The sequence below is a fragment of the Ambystoma mexicanum genome, chromosome 1p (genome assembly GCF_040938575.1).
Source record: "Ambystoma mexicanum isolate Mex_15411 chromosome 1p, UKY_AmexF1_1, whole genome shotgun sequence".
Classification (NCBI taxonomy): Eukaryota; Metazoa; Chordata; class Amphibia; order Caudata; family Ambystomatidae; genus Ambystoma; species Ambystoma mexicanum.
In genome coordinates this window covers 1,470,278,218-1,470,293,764 of record NC_090921.1, presented here as the reverse complement: position 1 = coordinate 1,470,293,764, position 15,547 = coordinate 1,470,278,218, and the positions used below count along the sequence as shown (strand labels likewise).

General features: G+C 43.0%; 1 protein-coding gene across 2 annotated transcripts in view; it reads left to right on the top strand.

Annotated features, from left to right (window-relative positions):
* Window positions 1-15,547, top strand: part of LAMTOR2 (late endosomal/lysosomal adaptor, MAPK and MTOR activator 2) — a 131,233-nt gene that overhangs the window by 73,229 nt on the left and 42,457 nt on the right. The window contains exon 3 of one of the 2 annotated variants that reach the window (XM_069607134.1): window positions 12,982-13,015. The exons of the other annotated variant lie outside the window; for it this stretch is intronic. Within the exon in view, the coding sequence (XP_069463235.1) occupies window positions 12,982-13,015 (34 nt within the window). The remainder of the gene's footprint in view (window positions 1-12,981; window positions 13,016-15,547) is intronic. 2 annotated transcript variants of the gene reach the window in all.

Genomic DNA, 15,547 nt, shown 5'->3' with positions numbered 1-15,547 from the left:
GAAATCATCGAAGCCCTTGAAGATATTGGCACCATGCCCGTTGCGTGCGCCTGTCGGGTCTTTGCCCCTGGTCAGGCTCTCGAAGCCGTTGGCGCCATTGTCGGCGCTGACTGTGCTGTCAATGCCATTGATGCAATTTGGGCTGAATTTACCGGTGGAGGTCCCTGGGACTGTGGACCAGCCGAGCAAGGCTACTGCCAATTCTGTAAAGCCTGTAGCTGAGAAGAGGTGTACTCCTCTACCAAGGAAGGACTTCAAGTCCCTCAGGGGTCGCTGGTCTAACACTTATTTATTTTTTTCCCACTCTTCCCAATTACCTCCTGCTGTTGGGATCTCCCTTTCTCCTTTCTCACACTGGTTGAACCTCTCCAACCCATGGTATAACAATGAGGCTGTGGGGTATTTTGAGTGTGAAGGGTTCTTCCCCATGTGCTCTTGAATCTTCTCCTGGGATTGGCTATAAGACTGTTACTTTCCGTCATTTGTTCTCATTAGAGAGAGGGGGTCAATAAATTGGTTCATGGTGTGATATTTTCTATTAAGACTTAATTGGGACCATAACATTTTATAAGCATGTCGGAATCACTAAATTTGAGTCTGGCAGTCTTCCTCTCGGTAGGTTTGTTTTTCAGATCAATGGACCATTTTGTTCCTGAATGTGCTGTTCTGGTGTCCACATGCTGGTCAGAACTCTTCCTAATCAGGGCTGAGCTCTGAGCCCTACCAGTGGAAAACCACTCAAAACCTTTATCTAAATTCACCGCCCCCCCCCATGTAACTTTCAGACCAGAAAGGAAAATGGGTCTACAAAGATTGACAGAAGGTTTAAATTCAATCATGAAAAACCGATCTACACGAACTACCCAGAAGGACTATTTGATTGAAATCTGGTTGTCCCTTGGACGAGAACAAATTTGAATGCCAAACCAGGAAATCGAATACACCATCAAACGGAAGAAATGCATCTTCAGTTAAACTCCTCACCCAAGCAACAAACATGGCAACTATTAAAGATTTATGCTGAAATTGCCAACCTAAGCCACACCACAATGTATATTTAAACCACTGTGACGGGGCTAGGGAAGTGACCCCTTTTAGAGGGAATGGGGAAATCCTCAACGTTGGCGTATGGTGTGGAGGGATCGGGTGGTGGGGAGGCAGGGAGAAACTAGAGTTTTCACCAGATTCAGTCCTGCACCGGAGTCTGGATGTGGGAGTTGGAAAGGCCCAGTCATTGGCCCTTCTACTTAGGCGTGTTTGCATGCAATGATAACTGCCTGTTCTTGCACAATGTATGTAATGCACAATGCTGGACAGTCTTTCTTCAGCGTTAAGCATGGCTAGTGGTTGAAGAACCAGTAAGCAGCTGGATTGGAAGACACGGCGAGTAACTGCCATACCACAGAGAAATCTTCAAACCAGATCGGTGCACCAAACCATCTATGCGATACGGAACACCGAGTTAACTTCACCTTCATTGAGAATGCAAGTATGGTCTGCACAGCAAACTGCTAATCCCAGCCTTCTATGTAATACCCACAGACATTTCCCATGTCTGTAGCAGCACTGCGTTACGGTCCCCATGTCCCCATGTCACACTGTCATACCAAACCCTCCTGGAAGCTCTAACACAAACTTGGACATTGACTCTGATTGTAGTGGGGCATTTCGAAAGGCGGGCATACCCATGTATGAGAAAGTGGTAGGGCTTTAACTCCTACTTTCTGTGTTTGCTTACCTGTAACACCTCCAATGGGGAAAGGAAAGCCAGTGTTTGGCCTGAGCATTCTGGTGACGGAAAGAGCACCAATGGAGGGTGAAGGGGTGAGGATTAAAAGGGCACAAGAAACCGCAAAGTGGGTGTTCTTCGGGTGAGATCAAGGGAGTACTAACAGATCAAGCAGAGGAACATGGAGGGAGATTTCTGAAGGGATGTGCAAGGTGAGGTATCAGTTGATGGGAGAAATTTGGTTTTTGGTTGCGAGTGTAAGGAATGGGAGTGAGACCAGTACAGTAGAGGGTGAAGGATAAGGGAAAGAAAGGCCTGCGCTAGGTGAGAGAGGGAGGGTGTCAGCCCTCAGTTCAAGGGATTTTATTAGAGAAATCGAAAACAGGTTCTCTGCTTCTGGCAGTTTGTGTGTTCTTGAGGCCATCTGTGACCAGACTCAAGAATTTGACATACGACCTGTCAAATGGCTGCATCTTGTAAGTGACAAACATTAAAGACTGAATCCACCAAACCAATTCCGGGGGGCAATCATTCCAACCAGCTACCCTGAAAGACTCCTTGGATTCCAACATGATCAAACCACCAAAAACACCATCTTAACTTTGTTTAGGGAACCTGCTAAGGATCTGATTTAAGCCATTGTGCAACTCATCCTGATCTTCACTAATCCTTTTAGTTTGCCTGATCAACGCTATAAAAAAATGCTTTTCCTTAAATAAAACAGCGCTGATACCTCTGTGTTGGCCAATCATAGGCATACATCCACAATTCCGCTAGAAGCTGAAACAATTGAAAGGGTTGCTAATAAGCTACAGGGTGCATTGAACAATATGCTCTGTTCCAAGATGAGCAATATGGTTTCAAACTAGTAAGATGCAGAGTTAATACACCTAGACACAAAAGCGGCATTACTACAGAAACTAGATGCTAACGGCTAATACAACACCATTAACAATGGTATTCTCCTTGGGAGACTGGAATCCCACATTGGAATCCAAGGCAATGCCCCTAAATGGATTGACTCCTACTAGGGGCATTTTAAATATGAAACCTTCAGGATGATCTGTATGAAGTACCCCAGGGTTTGTCTCTCTAACCTTAGCTTTTCAGAGTGTATACTCTACCCTTTTGAACAGAAAGCTTCTACCACTTCGGAATAGAATTCAAAATCCTATACAGACGACACTCCATTAAGAATACAACTAGATGGAAATCCGCCATATAATGTATGATTTGCCAACTGCCTATTTGTGATCAAAGCATTGTTGGCTGTTTACCAACTTTGCCTCAATGCGTGATGAACCAAAATTCTGATATGTGACATTCTATGCTCTCAGGTGGTGGCCTAAAGTCCTCAATCCAGCACCCACTCCCCGACACTAGTTAGGAACTGGTGTGTGATATTTGACCAGTCACTGTCCTTCTCAAACTTCATAACGGTGACAGTGAGAGTTATAATTCTATACTGAATCTCTTAGTTTTCCCAATCCTGCACTTGTCCCAACCCTAAATGACAAATGCTCTGGTTCTCTCTGATCTCTATTAGTTATAGTTATATTATTATTATAGTAGTCTCTTGTTAAGAAACCCAACGAAAGAGACTGACTTCAGTCCATGCAAAACTGGGCTTGCTGCTGTTTGGTTGGAAAAACCACAATCATGTCTTGAGCGCATTGAGATTCTTCCACTGGCTACGTATCCGATACCAAATGGAGTTAATGCCTCTCTGCATTTAGAATATTGGCCCCAAATACCTTTGTAGACCAGTTCACCAAATACTCTCAGAAGAGAACCCTGAGGGTCATCCAAAGCTAATGTCTGGTCCTCTCACACATTCAAACGAGCTAGAGTCTGAAAAAGAAGGCTAACGGTTATTGCAGCAGTTATTTGAAATTTCCTTCCTGCAAGGACTCTATGTGAACTTGATGACCTCACAAGGTAAGAGCTCCAACACTTTCCTATTTAAGATCGCTCTTCCCTAAACTGTAAAGTTAAATGCACCCAAAAGGGCCATGGGTCTGCTGAAGGTTTTTCATATTTTATTTGGCATGCAGACATAACGCATCCGTACAGCATGTGCAGCCCTGCACAGTATTTGTCGAGTCTGGAACGTTTTTCAATATAGCTGTTTTTGTATGTGAGAACATTTTGTTTTCCTTCCTCCCTTGTTTTCATATTCTCTGCACTATACAAAATACTAAGTAAATGAAATGGGCATGGCTGCTATGACATTGAATTGCAATTTTGAAAAGGGCATGTTTCACAGAAAATGTACACACTACATAATTTGATCCTTTTTCAAGATGAAATTAGAAAAGAGGAGCCGTCTTTTTGTACAGCATAAAGCCTATTGCATATAATACTGAGGCGTTTTGCAGTAGGAAAAAATGCCTGCCGCGGACAGAAAACGTAGTCACTTTTCTCTTTCCGTGGCGGCCATAGTAAACTAGGAAAATGGCCGCCATGTAAGAGGAGAAGGGAGTATGTGTAGTCCCTTCTCACTTTCCATGGCCGTCTGAAAGAAAAAAGATGACGACACCCGGTGTGCGATGCACGCAAGTGCGTCCACTGGATTACACTGGTATGGCTTGGAAACGAGCCAGTCCACATGAACTGTATCCTGTGGATTTGTTGCGCCGAGTACTAATAATGTTCCTAATACATGCTCCTGCTGAGGTAACGTGATCAAGTACATATTATTTTTATTATACATTTATAATTTCACCAATTTGCCAATTTCTCTAAAAGCATCCTTAAACTGTCAAAATTACATCTTCAGTGGCCTGATCGCTACTAGCTTTGATTAAAGTATAAATCCTTCTGCTTTGAAACTGTGCAGCCTATGTGTGTTTGGGTAGTGCAGTTGAGTAAACTACATTTTGTTCTTTGCATTATGTATTGTAAGAGTCGCTGTAACATTTCTGAAATGCTCTGGTCATATGAAACCTCTAGCAATCCTTCAGCATTCTATAAACGAGTAATTCTGGAAATAAATGCTTTTATATATTGCCTTAGGTTGGACCCCCTTGGTTAACCAAGTAAGTTTGTCTTTTCCACAATGTATTTTCAATCCCATTGGTCATCCTGGCTAGCTTAGTTTCTAGTGTATGAATGTTATCAAGGCCCTTTTTCTTTTTTCAGTATTCTTTAATGCCTTGTAATTTATCGAAAGTCTTTGTCTTGACTATTTGATATTATCCAGCTGTCCAATTAACACTGAGCTTACAGTCCCTATAAGTGATTGAGGGTATTGTTACAAATTCATTGTTGTCTTGGAGAGGGAGGGTGTGGGGGTGGCATGGCGCACACAATGGCGGACGCCAACTAGTCAAGCTCTGTGGCCCCACCGTTGATCCAGTGATGTGAGGTCATAAATCTGCACTAAGATCGCCTGCTAACAAAGCCCCTGGCAGGTGAGGCACAGGAGAGCTAATCTGCTCTGGCTCTAGACCACAGGCCAGGGAGGAGAGCCGCCAGTGTAACCTGCGGCGTGAGACCAGCTGTGAGTGCCCCGGCAACACACTGTGTCCATGGTAAATTGCCCAACCTGCACCATGCACCCACTGAGTTTGAGAGCAGGGGTGTTGCAGTGAACGGTGGGAGGAGGGGCGCAGCCCCATCCTGGTCTGTTGCAACAAAACCATTGTGAGATGTGCTCTGCCTTGGAAGCCGGCAAATCTCCGGTCAGGGGGGAGCAGAAGACCCAGGTTGCAAGTCCTCCTGCCTGTAATCCCCTGTTCACACTAAACAGATCCCACAGTGCAGCACCAGCACAGACTGACATTGGGCTCTTAACCCAACAGCTGGCAGGGGCAGAGCTACGAATACTGAAGAATCGGCATCACACCAGCTGCAGCGTGGCGCTACAGACTTCCCTGGTGTTATGTGGAGGGTTGGGCCCTCAAGCAGAGGTGAGCTTCCCAACATGGGAGAGTATCTCAAAAATAGCCTATATGAGAGCTAAGGGCACCCTCCGCAAGGCGCTAGAAGCTGAAGTTGAGACATGCAAAAAGCCATAAAGGATGAAGTATTCCCTAAATCGCCCGAGCAAAACTAGAAACCCGTCTCACTGAACACACTGCCCAATCCCTGATGGCTACTAAACAAACCTACTACACTCGGAGCAATAAAGCTAATAGATTACTAGCCGACAAGTAATTACATACTGAGCAGCTGAACTTTTTCCCTGCGTTCGGTTCAGAGCTGGTGAGTCACTTTGTCGAGGGGCCTAAAATTAATATAGTCCATGGCATCTTCACCCAAATGATGGCGGGTGAAAGCATATCTTCCACAAATCAGATGGCTTACTTATTTAGGACGGATCACCCTCACTCTCGCCTATTCTTTGCGACTCAAAGCCCCAATAACCAAAGAGGAAGTTTGGAAGCATTATCAAGCAACTAACTTTCCATAAGCCCCTGGGCTGGACGGATTAATACCGCTCTTTTTCAAAAGCTTTATGCACCAACTGCACCTAACACTATTTAATTCCTTCCAAGACACCAAAACAATGTCCCCTTCCATGGGAGATTCTTGAACTTGGCAATGCAGGAGTTGACTACTCCTTATATAGACCTGTTCCCCCCCTGAATAAAGAGCCCAACGTGTTCGGGAAGTTACTTGCCATGCAAAAACCCTGCTGGGCTTCATCTCTCAACAGTCCCCACAGGTAAATATTAGAAGAGCAATTAATGTAATGGCAACACTGCTGGTTGCCCTCAGATCTGGTTCTGTTAAGCATGGATGCAAACAGAGCCTTCGATAAAGTGGGTTGGCACTTCTATGTGAGACGATGGAGGTCATGAAATTTGGGCCTAGATTTAGGACGCGGGTCAAAGCTACCTTGGAAAACCCGACAACCAGGTTGAAAATAAATGGTTGTCTTCCTCCCCACCCCCAAAACTCAAGGGAGGAGTCGGGCAGGGGTGCCCCCTCTCCCCAATCTTCTTTGCCATCTTCTTGCAACCCTTCACCTCAAAAATCAGAACCAACAAGGTAATTGACGGCCCTGTGATGTGAAGTATCTCACACAAAGCGTTATACGCGGATGGGGTCCTCCTCTCCTGACTCATGCGGAAACATCCCTCCCTGAGGTCAAGAACAAGTGGTATCCAGGCATTGTTACGAAAACATAGTTTCGAATGACAAAAGTTTTGAAAAAAATGCACCGAAAAAAAGATTTTTTTTTTTGTAGGTAAAGGTGTTTTTTTTTTTTCCTTTTTTTTACTAATGGGTGTTAAGGGGTAAAAAAAACAGGGGTTGTGGGGGACCCCCATTCATTAATTTCTTTTGTTTAAAAATGCATTTTTTCAACACATTTTCATTTGATATTTTGCCATTCTAAACTATGGCATTCAAAACTATCACTAGCAACCAAACAAGCTTTCTAGCTTTGAGTGTATCCCCGACTTCTTCATCTACTATCTTAAATCGAAAGTCTTAAATATCTCGAAGAGTGAGCCCGCTATTACAGCTTTGTAGGGGATGACACTAATACTAATTTCTCAGATAGTGTAGGGTATCAAACTATATCCAGAAATAGAAACCCCTGTCCCCAACATAATCTAACCCTCTACTTAAGGAACTAAGCACAGACTTGGACAGGTGGAATGCCCAAGACTGTTCCATGGTGGTCAGAATCCAAGCCCTGAAAATCAACTTCGTCCCAACGCTGCACTACATATTGGGAGACTGCTTCCACCTAGGGCAACCCCTAACTTTTGAGGAGGACAAACACAAATGTTCTATCCCAGAATCTGAAAGATACTGTTGCATTCAGCTTTGTCACTGGATAACCCACCCTACAAACAAGGAGGCTGCGCCACGACGGCCACCGCCTCTCAAACGCCACATACATACATACAGAAAGCAAAGATCACAAAGCTATATCTCCTCCCAGACATCAACCTGGAGGAAATCGTGCCATACATGAAAAGATGGTAGGAGGAGCTGGGACCGAAGATCCCTGTAGCGACCTGGTCAACAATAGGGAGTAAAGCAGCAAAATCATCAATGTATCACTATAAAGAAATGTCTTCAATGGTACTATGACCATGGTTGTCATGTCCCAGAGCTCAGAGTTTGTGTCAGGAAATCTTGGCCAGACTTGAACACATGACAGGAGTGTCATTTCCACAAGATCTAGTAGTTATGGTCCTGGGCAGCGCAAAGGACATGAACGAGGATACCATGAGGGTCCAATCCCCCAAATTCTTCACTCACCCCCTTAATGCAGCCAGACTCTCCATAGCTCTGAACTGGAAAGACACACAAGTCCCCATATGGTAATCTGGTGGGGTAAGTGATGGAACATTTGTGCAATGGAGAGACTGACATTCATCCTGTGTGAGTCACTTCCAAAATTTCAACGTGACTCATCCCCATTGATAGAATTTCTTTCTTCCAATTTCCACACTCGGACCTACTTTGCTAAAATGTACATCCCTTCTTTAATTTAACTTGTTGCTCATATGGGGCTAGTTTCTGTTATGCGTTGCCAATCATTGGCTTATGTGCTAAATAAGTTCCTTCTTAGCATGACTTCCTTGCCCAATGTTACTCCCGCCGTCTCCTCGTTAAAGCTTGAACTAAAGATGTGGGAAAAAAAAAATGTTGTCCAAGAACAAATCCGCCCACCCTTTTTCTCCTCTTAACTTTTTTCCAGTGCGTTTCTTTGGTGGTGTTACAGGCAGTTTTTTCCCCATGACTTTATAGCTAGTGAAACCGAGAGCTTTCGATGTTGTCCTTATTCCCTCCCTTTTTGCATCATGCATTATCTGCGACAGCCTCTTCCATCTGTATTAATCTACGTCCTTTGAGCCTACATTGTCTGGATACTCGAACCTTTTGTCATTTTCTTCCATCCTGTTGCCTGTCGCTGATGGACCTGCTCCATCGCCTCCATTTTTTTCGACAAGTAGAGGGAAGATCACCACTAGCGCAGGAAGGGTACTGGGTCTCCTTTATTAGAATCATTCCTCCCGTCTTTCTCGACAATTCATGTTTAAGCGCCATTTTTTGGTAACTTATTCTCGTCCCACCTGTTTTTCCTGATCGCTCAGTTCTGTATGCTATACAATTTGGAGAAGAGATGCCTACACATTCCTCCAGTATTACTTCAGTTTCCTTGGCTTTGGCAATGTGGATATCTTTGAAGTATGGCTATTACTGCAGCATATTATTTCTATGCTCCTTCGTTCTCCCCCCAAAAGGGGTCATCTGCACTAGTACGTCCCCCCACGACTACCCGATTGTCTCTGGAAACTGCATTCGCTAAGCAGGGAGCAGCAGTTCCTAACAACGGAAATTAAATGTTCCTGTTCCGAGAGCCCTTGAGAGCTGGTATGATTTGCCTCCACTTTTCCCCACTGCGGTTTTCGCTTAATGAAGAATTATTCATACCGCTGTTGTGGCTAACTTGAGCTACTTGGTGATGGAGTACCATTTGAAAAAAAAAAGAAATGGAAGACCCCTTTATTTCCTAACCGGTTTTAACTTGGTTTTCCAATTCGCTGTACATGCTTTCTTTATTGCTGTTAGCTTTTCGTGCTTTTCCTGCTCACTTGCCGAGTGGCGTCTGCGCCTTTGTTGCCACTGCTCTGGTAGGAAGATCATTGAGGTAGTGTACAAATCAATGTCTGAGAGAGCGAGAATGAAAATGAATGAAATAAATATGTTCATGCTGTTTTAGTTAAATGAAGGGGACAGTAAAGTGAGAAACACATTTCGTATTCATAAAACGGTCAAAATTGAGCCGGATGTGTGCAATTAGCATTGTCCACAGGGACGGCAAGGATGAATGGAAAAGACCAGCCTCCACTCTTGAATCATGATACATTTGCTGTCCATGTGTTTCAATACCACCAACATTGACACTTCAAGCTTTTCTCAAATATATTTAAAAACCTGATGCTTTCCTCCAATCCTTCTGTGCTTTTGGTTGAAGGGAATGGCCTACCGTGTTGTAGTTAATAAAGTTGCCGGTGACCCAGAATTTCATTGTGAAGGTAAGAAGACTGCTGTAGTCCTGCAAGTCGGCTTTTGTTTTGAACCTCGGTTGGGAAGCTCTTTATAAAAAAGTACCTCCATATTCGTCCGTTCATGTTAATTACCAGTTGAGTTTACTTTCCCTTTTGGTGCTAATGGACCTGTAAGTGAAGCGCGTAGCGCGCTGAGTATTGGATAGTGGGAGTAGAGCAAATTCTGCTTTTGCTGAAGTGGTGGTGTGAGACAGATCTGCTAAGGTCCTATATTTTGTAGGGTGATGCTTCTAGGTGGTGGTCGTGCGGGATACTTCTAGGCGTCTGAAGACCTTATGCTGGCCTGTGTGGGCGTAAACCTGTAGGCTTTGGCTTGTTGCTCAGTGTAGATCAAGGAGAAGCTGAAGAGTGGATGTGGGGTACACATGAGAACTTGATGTGGATCTTGGTGTAGAGAAATGTGCGTTTCTGTTGGACGTCCTGGTGAGTTAGTATGATAGTCACAGGATGCAGTCCCAGACATTACAAAACCTAGTTAAATAATGAATGACCACTGGCTCATTTTTCACTCTTTGAGGCTTCACGAAAGATTGTGGAAAAATATTAGTGCTATGTAAGGCTTTTGTTTTTATCATGTAGAAACAAGTGCCGAATTTTAAACTGCTCCCTTTCTTTATTGGCAAGTGCAATAGTTCCTTAATTGTTCATCTGCAGATGATGCACAAACACTTCAAAAACATTAAACGTTTTGGGAATCCCCCCCCCCCCCCATGTTCATTTTGTGTAAGGGTAGTCTCCTCTGAAGCGACTGTTCTTTGTAAAGTCAATGCCCGAATGAAACTGAGCGTGTAGGTATCCTTTTAATAGGCTGTAAAATTAAAATCCTCCTCAAAAGGATATAGTTTGTGCGACAAGATTATCAGCTGTGCTACAAGGTCACCAATTTGTCACCCCTGGGGATGGGGCGCTGGGACGTTCACTCCCTGCAGGATGTGATTGAAGAGGCTGCATACGGGTGGTGCCCCAGAGTTTCCCAATCTTCCTTCAGAAACCCCTTGAGTACAGATAGCATTCAGGACAGAAGAAATGTGTGCCCTGATAACTGAAGAGGATCTAGTGCCAGCATCGGGTGATATCAGGCTGCCAAGCGATGATACCACCAGGGAACAAGTCTGTAAATGGAGTTCCCACATATATAGGATGTCAAGAAATGTTTAGACTGCCAACTTAATCCTGTTTGTGTCTCCATGCAGGTTCCTGCCCATTTGACTCTTGTATCTGTGTGATGCTGCCGCCATGCAACATGGGGAAGCTCCATGCTCCGCCTCACTTGTCTCACTCCCCTGCACTTTACGTATGATGTATTCCGCTGCATGTTCCTTAATTACTATAGGTACATTATGCGCTTCCTCTCTGTAACCTGAACCACTGAAACTAAGCACAAGTGCCTAGATACCTCCGGGTTTTGCACGCTATACAAATATACAATACAATGTGCAGTTTAGGACTGCCGACTTCACGAATCTGCATTGAATGCAAACTGGAGCGGGTTGCCTGATCCAAATATGGATGCTAGGCACTTTCTGGTATAGTGGCACGGTCCAATTCAAATTGACACATCTGCCTCACCTGCTCCCAAATTAACATGCGTATCAAACACGTGGGTAACCTAGAACCAACAAGCATGGGGCAATTACGTATTGCAAAGCTAATGGAAAAATTTACACTGAAATCAGGGCATGCATTGGCACAATTAGTCTTGGAGTGAACTTGTAAAGAAAAGGCATGAAGAAGTTGGCATTCTAGCGAGGTGCGTAGCAGATTGGAGAGACAGGAGGAGGGGTAGGAGTTTTAAAGGCGGTCTGCATTGCATTGCAAAAGTAGTTTGATGCGGATAGAGCAGAGCGGCTAGAGGTGGAGGCAGCCGAATAATTGGGCTGGCTGGGCTCATTTAACCTCCACACCTGATGTAGCACAGTGGCTAGCGGGGCAGGCCGTGCTGTTTTTCTGTTGGTCTGCCCCGCTGATGGCTCCCTGTTGGTACGTTACCAGCAGTGCTCATGCCTGCCTATCTAATATTGCTAACTTTACTGTTTTGGGTTCAGGACTTGGACCCAGACTTGACCCTGAATCTCTATTGACTGGATTGATTTTGGGCTCGTCTGTTGCTTGGACTGATTCAGGCCCCGTCTCTAGCTGGAATATAGCAGCTTCAACATACTGCTACATTGGACATATTGTGGCTGGGTAATGGGCTGACTCTGGGCTAGCTCCCTGTGGTTGGGCCTATAGGTTTGCACTAGCTTTTGTGCTAAAAACGTTGCCTACATTTTGACAATATTCATTTTATGCATCCTGTGATCGTTATGCACTTTTTGCCCCCTTTCAAGTGACTTCTGGCTATGCCTTTTTGAGTCTGTTTTTAGAGTGCTTTACAGTGTTTGTTTAGGATGTAAAACTCTGGGAACTGTAAACATCTCTGCTGAATGTTTTGTGGACTAAAGACTAAATGGGTCTGGTTGGGCGAAAAGGCTTGCACTTTATGCTGTGTTTTTCTTATTCTCATGCACTTTATGGATCTTATGCCCTCTATCCAGCGACTGTGGGCAGTGCCCTTGAGTCGGCCTTAGTATGCTAGAGTGTTTATCCAGGATATACTGGGGCTGGTTACTGCAATTGTAAATAACATCTGCTCAGAGCTGCCCCTTCAAATGGTGGCAATTTATGAAGTAATTTTGAATATCCTGTGGATTAGTCTACAAAGATTTAAAAGCACAGTGACTTGGAAAATAGGAGAATTGTTGACCTGTGCACTCTGAACACAGTTTGATTAAGCTGTGCAAACTGCACGGCTCACTGCTTACTGTTTGGGTTTTTGTAAGATTTTTTTAATTTTTTTTTTTTTTAAGATTGATGGGTGCTGGTAATATATTTTACCATTTTCTTAAGATCACCATCTCAAACTCAGGTAGAATCAGTATTTTCATTTTTTTAAAAAATATTTTGATGTATGTTCATTTGAGGAGGCCGCTTTGAGCAGGTTTTTGTAAACAATTTTTATTGATTTTATTACAACAAACCACACACAATATACTTTGAGCAGCTTTCGGCTTTTATTTTGCTTAAGTGTGGACGTAGTACCTTTTTGCTGGCTATTGTACTATTGTATAACTGCATGGTTTTCTTTCTATTTATGATTGATTTTGCATATTTTATCTAATGTTTCAAATATTTGTATTCTATATTTATTTCATTTCGTATGCCACATATAAGAGGAAAGCTAATACGCAGCAACAATCACCTGCTGGTAAGAATCTTAGCAATACTATTTGTGATGTAGCAAACATGTTCTCTTGATTCACATTTAAGCTGCATCGGGTATCTGCTAAATTAGAAGAAAACATTTTTAGTATAGAGTAAACTTTGGAAAATGATTTCCAATTAGTGGGTCTTAGTTTGGGTAATGTATTGCGATCAAAAAAGAATCAGTTGAACTAAGTCTGTGGTGGACTTAACATTTGTAGGGGATTTCTCTTTAATTGATCAGGGGCCAGCCCAACCTGATATTCGGAGGCAGACTTTAGTAGAATCTAAAGTCTGTAGCTCTGAGGAGCCTATTTTGGTTAAGGGTGTGTTGGTAATTATTCAGAAGCGGTATATCTGGAATGGAGGGTGATTAAGTGGCTAATGTTGAGTTTAGGAAGCTATGTTTGGGAATGCATTTCAAGATAGACTCCATGGTGGAGAATGTTCGATTAACTTTGCATTTATTTAAAAAAAATAAAGGTTAAGCAAGGTCTGACAGGCACTCCATCTTTTATTGATGACCTTATCAGAAATCTGTTATCTCCAGAATTAGCCAACCTTCATTGAAGGACTAAACGAGGGGTGCGGGAAAGTATGTTGGTCCATCTGCAAATCTACCATTGTACCTTCTTTGCAGAACTCTATTATTGGGAATACAATTCTAGCAAATCACAGGCCATCCATTGTAATGCGTTCTGTGGTTGCAGCTGTTTCAAACTTCGTTCCGCCTTTGAACTCTACCCCAAGTTGGAATACAATTTGGGGTACAAATTCAACAGCTTTTACTCTGAACAAGGTGACACATTGGATCGATGCTAGTTTGAGGGGGCATGATATTAATGCCCCGAAAATAATTATGGCCAATCGTACTAACTGGATCTGCTCAACTAAGCAGACGAGTGTAGAGGACTGCACTGCAATAACCTTTGCCAACCCTAAATTGTTGTCTTATTTATTAATTGCCCCTTGGCTTGATTGGCTCTAGTGTCCATCGTAGCCCAATCTATTCTGAGAACCCTGGTAAATTATCAATAAACAAGGGATTAATAAACCATCCTATCGTTCTGACTAAGATCCAACAAGTGGGGGTAGACATGGAACAGACTGTAAGGGATGCAAGTGCGATTCAACTGCCTTCACAGAGGGGATTATTTAGTACTTTTAGAAAACCAATTGGAAGCTTTTGTATTGAAGAAATTGATTGACCATTAAAAAGGCAAACTTCTAAATCCACTATAATTCACTCAAGTGGCAGTGGGTTTTCCATCCACGGAGAAGAATGCTAATGTACAGTTTGTTGGTTCTCCCATTATTATAACCAAGTCTTGGGACGACACCAGTCGGCATCCATGAGATTAAATTCCTTTAATGTCTTGGAATATTGCTGTGCTTTGTGGGAATTGGAGAACCCAGAAATAATACACGTTTTAGAAAATAAATCTATTCTCGTACAGGAAACCTAGGCAGATTACGACTGTTACTTGGATTTTTTTTTTTATATCAAGTCATGGCTTCTAAAAAACGAAGATGGAGACATGCAGATGGTTTGGTTAATTTGATCAAATCTTCACTGGGCTCCGATGTTGGAGTAATTGATACCAACTCTCCACACCTGTTGCTCTTGCTTTTAAAGGCTGGACCAACTTTTATAATGGCCCCCAGAGTGGAAGCTATGGTTCAGCATTACTAGATTTTAAATGTAATATTTATGGTTCCATCTCAGCTAATGATAAAATTGTGTCTTGGTTTATAATTGGAGGGGATTTTAACAGTCAAATGTGTTGCTATGCACAATATTGACCTGGCCACTTTATTTGTGTAGAAGAATAATATGATGGGAACTGTTATGAATTAGTTCCCCAAGAGGGAATTAATAATAACTTACCTCTAATATGATTTATTGAGACTTGAGGTAGATTCTGAGAAACTGCTTGCAAAATTTGAGGAGTTTGACTTCTGCCTCTTTCAGTTTCTTTAAAATGGGTGTCGATAGAAATACTAATTGTAACCATGGTTGTAGTCCTTCTACAGATGAGTGCACATGTCTCTTAAAAGCCATGCACTTTGAACTCCAGATCACAAAAGCTTGGGTGAAGTATGAGAAAGCAATTTCTAAGCGTAAAGCAGAATTGGAAGTCTTGGCCTGGGGACAAAGTAAATGGAGCTGCACTGTTATCTGCAGGAGTCAATCTGCCTGGAAGATTTGCCAGGGTACTACACTGGTTAAATTTTGATACAAAAGCATGTGTTCATTAAGTTAGTGGAGGACATTGCACTCCTTGGTTTCATGTTAAAACAGAAGTTGGACAAGGTTGTGTCCTTGCCCCTTTTTTTTTCTCCCTATACATTAACAGATGGTATATTTTGTGTTGTGGATCTCCCTTTGGTGATTCGAGCATATCTGTTTCAGCATATGCCGACGATTGCGACAACTCCATTTCTCTTCAGTCCCTAATTAATACGTATTCAAAATGAATTTTATCTGGATGATGATGCCACCAAAGGTCCGCAAGCCAACTTGGGCACGAGCTAG